The sequence below is a fragment of the Sebastes fasciatus genome, chromosome 9 (assembly GCF_043250625.1).
Source record: "Sebastes fasciatus isolate fSebFas1 chromosome 9, fSebFas1.pri, whole genome shotgun sequence".
NCBI classification, from domain to species: domain Eukaryota; kingdom Metazoa; phylum Chordata; class Actinopteri; order Perciformes; family Sebastidae; genus Sebastes; species Sebastes fasciatus.
Window position 1 is genome coordinate 29828143 of NC_133803.1, and position 10629 is coordinate 29838771.

At 38.4% G+C, this 10629-nt stretch overlaps 2 protein-coding genes across 2 annotated transcripts in view; both read right to left on the reverse strand.

Annotated features, from left to right (window-relative positions):
- Positions 1–683, reverse strand: part of ppp3r1a (protein phosphatase 3, regulatory subunit B, alpha a) — a 34145-nt gene extending 33462 nt beyond the window's left edge. The window contains exon 1 of the mRNA XM_074647136.1: positions 441–683. Coding sequence (XP_074503237.1) covers positions 441–443 — 3 coding nt within the window. The 5' untranslated portion in view covers positions 444–683. The remainder of the gene's footprint in view (positions 1–440) is intronic.
- A 2698-nt stretch (positions 684–3381) lies between these two features.
- On the reverse strand, positions 3382–8933 carry cnrip1b (cannabinoid receptor interacting protein 1b). Its single transcript, XM_074647137.1, has 3 exons — positions 8702–8933; positions 7039–7183; positions 3382–5774 (listed from the first exon to the last, which is right to left on the reverse strand). Exons 1-3 carry the CDS (start codon positions 8878–8880, stop codon positions 5610–5612), a joined length of 489 nt encoding a protein of 162 aa, XP_074503238.1. The 5' UTR covers positions 8881–8933; the 3' UTR covers positions 3382–5609.
- Between the last annotated feature and the right edge of the window lie 1696 nt (positions 8934–10629).

Consider the following 10629-nt stretch of genomic DNA (forward strand, 5'->3'; position numbering starts at 1 on the left):
AACAGAAACACACTTTTAATGCGCGTAAACTTGCTTCCTGGTGCGTAAAAGCGTGCCAAAAAAAGCAAAGGCCGTGTATTGTTTTGTTGCGTAAACTAATTTGCACCTAGGCCTGGTTGCTAATAAGAGTGCAGGCTATGCAGAGAAGAAGGGATAAGAAGACATATCTGGGCCACAGGCTTTAGTCTGCTGTCAGCCAGAGAGAGAGAGCAAAGACAGGCAGCCAGAAGTGGGTGAGACCTAAACGCGTTTCCTCCTCCTCCTCTTTGCAGGAGCTCCACTATACTTTGTCGACTGTTTTAACTTTAAAGCAAAGCACAAAACACCACCAAAACAAGCTGTCAAAACAGCCCCAGTAGTCGACAAACAGGCCTGCCAACCCACTGCTGCTGCTGTGTTTACCAGAGACATGAATAAGAGCTGTTGCTGCTGCTTCTTACCATCTTGCAGGTCGGATGATGAAATCCAGGCGATGTGTGCGTAAAAGAGGCAGCAGCCTGCAGCAGCAGGGAGGGGAGCTGGAGCTGTGGAGAGAAATACACTATATACTGTATATATCTGGTTTATATCTCTGGTAGTAGTACTCTCTCTCTGAGGTGTCCTCCTGGCTTTATACCCAGCTCCAGGCTCTCGCTCTCGCTCTCTCTCTCTCTCTCTCTCTCTCTCTCTCTCTGTTTCACCGCAGTGCAAAGGGAGGGAGAGCTGCTGGGAGGGGACAGTAAGAGGAGGAGGAGGAGGAAGAAGAGGAGGAGGCTCCTGGTGGTGGAGGGGAGGAGAGAAGAGGTGAAGAGGAAGGGGGAGGTGCAGCAGTACTGTACATCCGGGAACAACTGGCTACATTTATTTATTTATTTCTCTGTAGTTTTACCTCCTGGATATGTCTGTTGCTTTGGCTCCATCAGCTGGTGGTGTGGTTCTACTGCAGGAAGTCTCCATTCATGTATGTGGGTAGGTATGTGTGCTGATGTATATGTATGTGCATGAGTAATTGTATGAATATGGATATGCATGTTTCATTATTTACCTAATCAGTTGTTTATGTTTTATTATTTACCTAATCAGTTGTTTATGTTTCATTATTTACCTATTCTATTGTTTATGTTTTATTATTTACCTAATCAGTTGTTTATGTTTCATTATTTACCTAATCAGTTGTTTATGTTTCATTATTTACCTATTCTATTGTTTATGTTTCATTATTTACCTATTCTATTGTTTATGTTTCATTATTTACCTAATCAGTTGTTTATGTTTCATTATTTACCTATTCTATTGTTTATGTTTCATTATTTACATATTCTATTGTTTATGTTTCATTATTTACATATTCTATTGTTTATGTTTCATTATTTACATATTCTGTCGTCTATGTTGTGAATTTCCTTGGAAAGCACTTTATGCTTTGTGCTTGAAAAGTGCTTAACAAATAAAATTATTATTATTATTATTATTATATTTATATTTATATTATTATTATTATTATTATTATTATATTTATATTTTTTATTATTATTATAATATTTATATTATTATTATTATTATATTTATATTTATATTATTATTATTATTATTATTATTATTATTATTCAGGCCTATGAGCACCCTGAACTTCAATTAGCACAACTGGCAGATGGACTTTATTTTATGGCACTAAGTCGGTTCATCAATAGTACCGATTTCTCCTAATGGACCTGCATTAAACCCATACTAAGCGTTGTGAACCATAATGGGGGTTTCTCATTAGCTTTGGCTCATTTTTCTGAAACAGTCTTAACATTCTCTAAACTGTGAGTGCAATAGTCACAACTGTTTGATGGGTCATAACAACTCTATTGCATGTTTGCAAAAGGCAGTAACTCACCCAAAACACTTCATTCATGCTTCAAACGCTTGTTATTGTGTCAGTAAATTGGCCACCAAAATGAAAAGTTGATTTGTCATTGTGTGAGTCATACTGGTCTAAATGTTTACATGTTTTTTCACCATGGCAGTCAACCGTGGAAATGTTTCTTATATACAAATCTCTCTTTTGTTCTACTTTTGTTGACACTGACTACTTACTGTACTATACCAGAATGTCAGGTTTGTCTAGCTAAATGTTGTTGTGTATCGCACTGAGCTTTTTAGAGGTAAAAAAGTCAAGAAAAAAGATTATGCACATTTGTATGTATACAGTACATTTATTTGTGTAGCAATGTGTAACATGTACTTTAAACAGAAAAGTCACCTTTGATCTTTCATGTAAAGTCATATAGCCTATAGTGAAAAGAAAATGTGTCACAAAATAACATCCTTGCCCAAAATAAGTAAAGCAAAAAACAACTAATTGTACCTCCCCACAGTACGTAACATCATGTAATAGATGTTACGTACTGATGAACAGATTTTGATGATTGAATGGATCATTTTGCATGTGACGGCTCAGAGAAAGGCATGAAAGAATGTTTAGAAGTTGTGAAGAGGACGACAACTTCACTGAGAATCAACTCATCAGTTTTGATCAGCAAGACGTGTGCAAGTGATTATTGTACTGACTATTTTGCACACAAGTGCCAAAACACGTGTAATTTGCTTGAATGAATGATAAATTCTAATCTGTTGAGAACAACAAGCTAATTGTTCAGAAATGTGAAATTATTGTTTTGAAAAAAAACAAATTTCATTCGAGAATTGAGCCAAAGCGAATGAGAAAAACTGTAAGTGGCTTTAGAGGTATAGAGCTGAACAACTGTACAAACTTATTGTACTGGAGCAGAAACAATTGAAACTCTCACAGTAAGCTACAAATATTAAGAGTAGTAGTAGTAGCAGTAGTAGTAGGTTGTAAACACTGGTAGGCAGTGGTGGGAGATGCATTCAGATCCTTTACGTACGTAAGAGTACTAATACCACACTGTAAAAGTACTCCGTTACAAGTAAAAGTCCTGCATTCATTAATGTTTGTAAACAGTAAATGGTAGTTTAGAGTGTTGGTGAATATCTGTATCTATTTTGATTGACATAATCACCCTGCTTTTTGGGACTGGGATTTGTGGATTTGGGGATTTACAGTACTGGCTGCTGGAGCTTTCAATACTTTTTTTAATTTTTCATGTTTTTTTGTGTTTTATATCCTTCCTTATTCCTTTTCAGTTTATTCCTGTTATGATTTTCTTTATTTCGTTATTTTTTTCAAATTTATATTTATATATTTAATTTTTCCTTTTTCACTATAAAATCTATAAACATTGTAGGAATGATATAAGTAATGTCATCGTCGTAACGTCATATATAAGCAAACTTAAATGTATGTTAACTCCTACACTCCTGCAATTAAGTATAAAAAAGAGATGTCAATACCTGCAGTTTCTACTCAGAATACATTACACACACAAACACACACACAAACGATTTTCCATTTTACTATTAATACCATTATAAACAAACAATACTTTCACAAAAGGTCAGAATGATATGTCAATTTCACTGTATCATTGTTATTTTGTTGCTGTGATTTCTTGCATAGGTCAATTCAATATTTCAAAGAAAATATTTTTATTTCTACCAATATACACACAGTAATAATATGAAAACATTTCAAATAGTTCACTGTACAAAAATACTATTTTCAAAATATTACAACTAGAAATAGAAAAAAAATAATTTTAACATCATTAGCAATTTATGTTCTGAATATTCACCACACAGTATATCTCTTTAATAAACACGATTCATATTCATGGCTAGGTCCGTCAGTAGAGGTAGAGAAAACAAACACGCACGACTTCACCCAAATACAAAACTCCTACATCCAATATTGCATCATACTGTACGCAAAATGGTACCACAGAATAATACACAGACACACGGCTACACAGAGTTTCATCCTAAAACACTAAGGGCCCTTTTTTTATGTTCACTGTAATGGGACGACAAGGTAATTTCCTGGTTTGGAGGTGCTGATGCAGAGGAGGTGCACTGCAGAGTCGTTGTAAAAGGATCTGGGCTGAGGCAGACGTTTGACAGGATAGACAGAATCTTTCTTTCTGGGTAACAGTAGCTCGTAGAGACAAGCTGACCTGCACACTTTCAAGAGTCTGTGAAAGATTTCATCAAAGTACCAGGATCGTTTTTTGGGGGCATCTGCATTATCTTGTAACTCTTTCAGACAATGACCTAATCCACTGGTTCCCAACATTTTACCTTAACTTTTCTATCATTGAGTAAACTGATGACTAAGTGACATATTTGATGGATATTTCATATTATATTCAATGCATAACAATAACAGCACAGAACAACTCACAAACTGTACAATTAACCCAAATAGTGAACACAGGAAGTCTGTGTAAAACAAACGATTTGGATGAATTTTGAGCAGATTATTTCCAGTGAAGATTTGAGTTTTATTGTTTTTTGAAAAAATAACTTTTGATACAATTCTTTATCTGTCAATCATAGAAAATTAATAGGTTTCTTTTTGACAAATTCTGTGTTTTTTTCTCCCTGGAAGTTGTCTTACACCCCTTAAAATCAAGAAGTCCTCGTGACCCCTGTCAAGCTTTGGCGATCCCCTGGTTGGGAACCAGTGACCTTGTCCATCTTGTGTAATGATTGGGTGGCAGCACAACACACCACTACGTCTTGAGTCAGTCCAGTTTGACTTCAAATGTTTTTTGAGATGACACCAGCAGTGGTATCTCTCCAGTAATACATGATTCAGTTTTTTGAGGATTGACTTCATGCTGGAAGTCTCTCACACCTAAAAGCAGCATAATAGGCTGAAAGTAACTGTTTTATTATCCTTATCCTGCAATTGTTAAAGTAGCTGATGGAACATTCCCTTATTTTAATTAATTTTTAAATATGTGCAGAGATTTTCTTTGGCCACGTTGCTGCTGCTTTCTGCTGCGTTGCATACTTGCACACATTTTTAATATTAGAAGCTGCAGATGTGGTGGCAAGCTTCCATACGACGAGGACAGATGGGAAACATTCGGCTCGGGGGGCCAATGAAATCAAAATGTCACCGATGCAAAGACACTGGACTTGGTTGAACTCAGCGATAGTGTTCTAAGAAATGACATGACATGAATTTGTGGAAATGTCGGGAAGCAATTTTGGAATGAAACTCTTGACACGTAGCTTTGAAATACTTGAACACATCTGTACCGTTTGTAAAACACACACATAATGTAGCTAAACACGCAGGCACACGTGCACTCACACACACACATACAGTACTACATAAGTCTGAACACACTTGAGGTTTACCACATGAACGTACGGTACGTTAAAAATATTTATCTCAAAACCTCATTTCGTCTTTCAACACATAATTCATTTTTAATCTCAATAAAATGTGCCATATTGATTTTGACACATTTGTATATAAGCACCATAAATAAACATAATCACTGCAATTTAAATGTTCTGCCATAAGGTCTGATTTGGCTGTAAATCTGCGTTTTTACGGCACAAATTTGCATTTTCTTTTCAAACTCTGAATAAAACCTTTAGATTTACTGATATGAGTAGATGATGGAAAGAGAGAAAGACTGAAGTGGAGAGGATTGAAAATGCTAATTTCATCATGACTTTTGCAGTGCGTAATTCCAGCTGTTCCTCCATCAGACAAACATCTCCTTGTTGACCCACATGAGCGTGCGCGTGTCGTTGGGTTTGCATTCGTACTCGATGCTGTTGAAGCTGTTTCCCCACTGGCAGTGGTCCCTCTTGTTGTAGTTGTAGTACTTCACCTGCCACACCGTTTCAAACATCCCCGCCTCTGTGAACTGAAGGGAGTGCACAGATAAGTGCACGAGTGGACAGATGGGAATACACACACACACACGTGTAGACACTCGTCATCATGTGAAGGTGAAATGAAAAGGAAGCATACTGACTGGACAGATGGATACATGCACACACATAGACACACACACCGTATCATCCCAGAGGCCCAAGGGTGTGAACTGGACATATGGGAGTTTGAACTTGTAGTTTTGCTCTCTTTCTCCTTAGAAGATTCAACAAACATGCTGAAAGTGTTAGTTTTACTCATAGACTGTATGTAAGAAGTGGACGTAGTCACCGTGACGTCACCCAGTGGTTTGTGGACTGCCGTTTTGAAGCCTTGAGTTTGTCATTTTGGCCGGAGCCATGTTGTTGTTTTTTTTAACCAGAAACATTTTTAGGCGACCAAAATGTTACAATTTTCTTTCATAAATTGAAAACACACTGTGAAAGGGTTAAAGTTGTAAGGCAAAAACACGGACAACTCCCAGACCGGACAACGCTGTGGTAGTGACCTGTCAATCACAATTTACACATTTACAATGTTTACTGAGGTAATAAATCAAGTGAGAAGTAGGCTCATTTTCTCATAGACTTCTATACAACCAGACTTCTTTTTGCAACCAGAGGAGTCGCCCCCTGCTGGCTATTAGAAATAATACTAGTTTAAGGCACTTCTGCATTGGCTTCACTTTTCATACCCGGAGGTTGCCGACTGGTTTTAATTTAAACATATTTCAACATTTACATCAGACGCCAGTGCTTCATTCACCAGCAACCAACGGCGTAAATATCGACGGTGCAACCGGTGCAGCTGCACAGGAGCCCAGACGCTGTCAGGAGCTCATGTAGGAAGGCCATTTTTTGCAGCTTTCTGTAGGTGTGCTCTCTCGAGCAGTGACTGTTTCACACAGTCTTCTTGTGCCATGTTGTTAATGACTTTGCTGAGTGCAAGACCAACAGGTAGGATGAACTTCTAAAGAATGAGTACAGTTTCTCTTTGCTATTATCAAAGTTACCTCTCATGTAAAATGTGCAACTATTGTAATCTGTGTCCAGGGCAGGCTGTTAAATTAGCATTGATAAATTTGCTGTCCGTGGTGCTGATCAAAGGCTGGTTTTGCAGGATGGGAGTAGCATGGTGAGCCTCTCCACGGTGGCATAGCAATTGCCTGCTTTGCAATTGTCTGGAGTGATTGTTCGTACACTTATGTTTGAGACGAGGGCCAAAGAAAAGAAATACAGTACAGTATATATCCATACCTGTATGCTGATTTGAACCGGTTGCCTCTCTCCACTCTTGGTGTGTGCCACCCCTTCTGTGTCATACTGGCCAGTATAGACCACTGACTGCGGGTCTTTAGACTGCTGCTCCAGGGGAAAGGTCACCCCACCCACACTCATCGACCTGCACACAGGTACACAATGGATTCATCAATAAACACTCAGGTGCAGGTGAGACCACAGAAGAAAGAGCATCATAGCATGAGTGAAAGGATGTTAGGATAACACACACCACAAAAAATACTTGATTGAATAGATGTATCAAAAATTAAAGATGCAATTTAAAAGCACTAATTAATAGATTATAAACAATTTTATCTGTGATAAAGAGGCCAATAAAGTGCTAAAAATAGAAGCATTTTTTGTTCTAGACTGGACAAATCATTAGTGACATCAGTCTGCAGCTGTGTTTCATGAGCATGCCCCAAATTCACCATACAAATACCTCCTATGCATCATCACATGTGACCTATTTTCACACCAGAGTGCTCCTTCAGGCCTGTTTCACATCACTGAATCCTGATATTTAGATGTTAAACCTTGTTGAATCCTTATTTGTAGATGGAAGTAAAGCAGCATCTATTGTTACATAATCATGAACTGTCTGTAGGCACAACACAAGAGGGCGGTGATGACACGAAGCCTGAACCCTGGAGTCCTAATCTGTAGTGGATTTGACAAGCAGCCAATTGGGGTCTACGTTGCCTTCAGGTGCTCCTCGTAAAATCCTACATTCAAGCTCTACACTTGGAGAAAAAGGACTTGTTGAGTGCATGCCTTTTGCTCAGATGTAATGCCACAAAGATATTTTAGTGTGATACTTATACACCAAAACATGTAAGAGGTATTTGCACGTGTTTCTCTGCAGCTTGGAACATTTTCTTTTCTTCTACTTCACATGAATTGTAACTGCCATAAATCCTACTGTCAAGGAATGCAGCCTGCACTTGCCTTCCTTTAAGGTCACCACTATCATTGCATGCAAGGAACAAACCTCATCCTTGGTTCTTTAATTGCTTAATTAGTTACTATTTAGCACACTCTAGTGTTAGTTCAGCACACAAATGTCCTTTTCGACAGTGTTTTTCACTTTGTAAGAATATATATTTTACCAAAACAATTAAAGAAACATTTTAGGGATTAAAATGAAATGAAATAAAGATAAAATACTATTAAAATTGACAATAAGAAGCAGTTTTGCTATCAGTGATGCCACAATAAGACAGCAAAATCTCCATTAGGCTATCTGGATCTGAAAGGCTCCATCTCTTTGCTTTAACCACATGGGAAATCTGCAATATCAGAATCAGGATGATGTTTATTGACAGGTGTAAGCGGTATACACTAGGAATTTGCTTGGGTTTTGTTGGTGCAAGTTAAACAGTATAATAACAAAAGAATAGATAAAAACGTTAGAATAAAATAAGAATACAAAAATTGAATTTCTACCAATATATAATATCCTCATGCGTAAATGTGTCTGTGGCGCTCATTAGTGAAAGACATCTCATATATTTTTCAGAAGCAAGTTGCAGGAATATATATAATATAACCTGGTGGTGATATTTATAAATAGCAGCTGGTTCATGACCAGAACATCCGGTTAATCCACGCGTAAAACACAGATCAAAGGTCTACCTACGTGGCCTCCACCGCTCCCGGTTTAACGACCACCTCGATCCGGTATTTGGATCCGGTCAGCAACTTGATGGTCCGGGTCTGACCGAACCGGGCTCCGTCCGACTTGAAGTGCACCGCCGTGTTGTTGGGGAGCATCTTCAGGGAGATACCGATTTTAACGAGTTGAGGGACGTCGGCCATGTTTCCATAAAGATAGAATATATATAATATCAGCAGGATCAGAGAGATCGATCTCAAAGTATCGATCAGAAGGAGAAATACTGTGAAGAGAAATCCACAGCAGAGCAGAGCACAGAGGATAGTGCGCCTCGACGCGCTGTGCGCTCTAATCCATCCGACCTGCAGCACAACTCTAATCCCAACCAATGCTCTCTCTCTCTCTCTCTCTCTCTCTCTCTCTCTCCCTCTCTCTCTCTCTCTCTCTCTCTTTCTAAGAATCCCTCACTCACACACCCTCTCTCTCTCTCCTTCGCTATCTTCCTCTTTACTCCCCTTTCTAATTCTTAATTAGTGTAGCCATAATTAAATCTATTTAGCTCTGCTGAAGTTCTGCCAATTAAGACTCTGTGGATTAATTGATCCTGGGATGGGAATAAGGAAAGGAACAGAAAAACTATTATCTTTTTTAAATGTTTTTTTTTCAAAGCGTTGTGGTTCTACAGATATCCATCACCAGTTAAAGAACCTCTTCATTTAATGTATGGTTCTTCAGGTAGGCTACTGCTATGGCTCTCTGCAGTATTAAATGGTTCTTTGTTCTTATTGTCATAGATAAAATAGGCTAAACAAAAATAAAAAATAAATATTGAATAAAAAAACTTGGTCCCAACTACAACACAGCCTCTTTTCTACTTGTATTTTAGTTGTAGGCTAGTTTTATGTTTCTTTTTACTAGTTAATGTCTTAGTCCTCTTTTTTATGTTATTTATGTATATATTGTCCTTTACTCCTCGTTTTATGTAAAATGCAAAAAAATAAATACACATGAATTAAACATTAATCCATGCTCCATTCTGCAATTGATAGGCTTCGTCCGAAATCGAATATGCACTACATACCCAATAATAAACAACAGTGTGTATATTTTCGGACGCACTAGTAAGTAGTAATTTACGTCATCACTTCCTGAGAGCCTCCTTCCAGAATGGAGGGCGGCTGTGGCTCAGAGGGTAGAGCAGGTTGTCCACCAATCGGAAGGTCGGTGGTTTGATCGGGTCACATGTCGATGTGTCCTTGAGCAAGACACTTAACCCCAAATTGCTCCCGGAGGCATAGCCATCGGTGTGTGAATGAGTATTTAGATTAGATCCTAATGGGCAAAGTTGGCACCTTAGTAGCCTCTGCCATCAGTGTATGAATGTGTGTGTGAATGGGTGAATACTGACATGTAGTGTAAAGCGCTTTGAGTGGTCGGAAGACTAGAAAAGCGCTATATAAGTCCAAGTCCATTTAACCATGGTAACCGGTGCCAACCTCAGACGACGGTTTGTGAGAATCAAAGTGAATTAATTATATATATATATAAAATATATACATAATATTCATACATACGGGAATCCGGGGTGCAACCGGAAGCGGAGGTGCGCTAGATGTTGGAGGTGCAAATATCACCATTACAACACTGATTGTAGCGGACCGCGGCGTACCTAGCTACTCCAATTCATACAAATAACTGAAGTAGCCTTTAATAGGCTGTATCAAACCCTGAACCAAGCAGCGACCATTAAACGTTTTTAGTGGAACTGAGTGAGTACGCAATTAAAATAAAAGTTCGCATACAGGCAGGAACCGAGCGTTGCTCTTGAACTCCCCTCTTCCGGGAGAAATAACGGCTCTGTGTTGACGGTTGACAGCCGTTGGTGACAGTTAGAACCCGACATCAGTTTGGACTATTTTCACCAAACTTTGCAGTTTAACAACTGTTTCCTG

What these genes read in the sequence shown, in the direction of transcription:
- cnrip1b (XM_074647137.1), bottom strand. Translation starts at nt 8,880, where the DNA reads ATGGCCGACGTCCCTCAACTCGTTAAAATCGGTATCTCCCTGAAGATG. An exon ending in CCGGGAGCGGTGGAGGCCAC is followed by an intron (nt 7,184 to 8,701) that starts GTAGGTAGACCT and finishes ACCTGTGTGCAG; the next exon opens with GTCGATGAGTGTGGGTGGGG. An exon ending in CGGTTCAAATCAGCATACAG is followed by an intron (nt 5,775 to 7,038) that starts GTATGGATATAT and finishes CACTCCCTTCAG; the next exon opens with TTCACAGAGGCGGGGATGTT.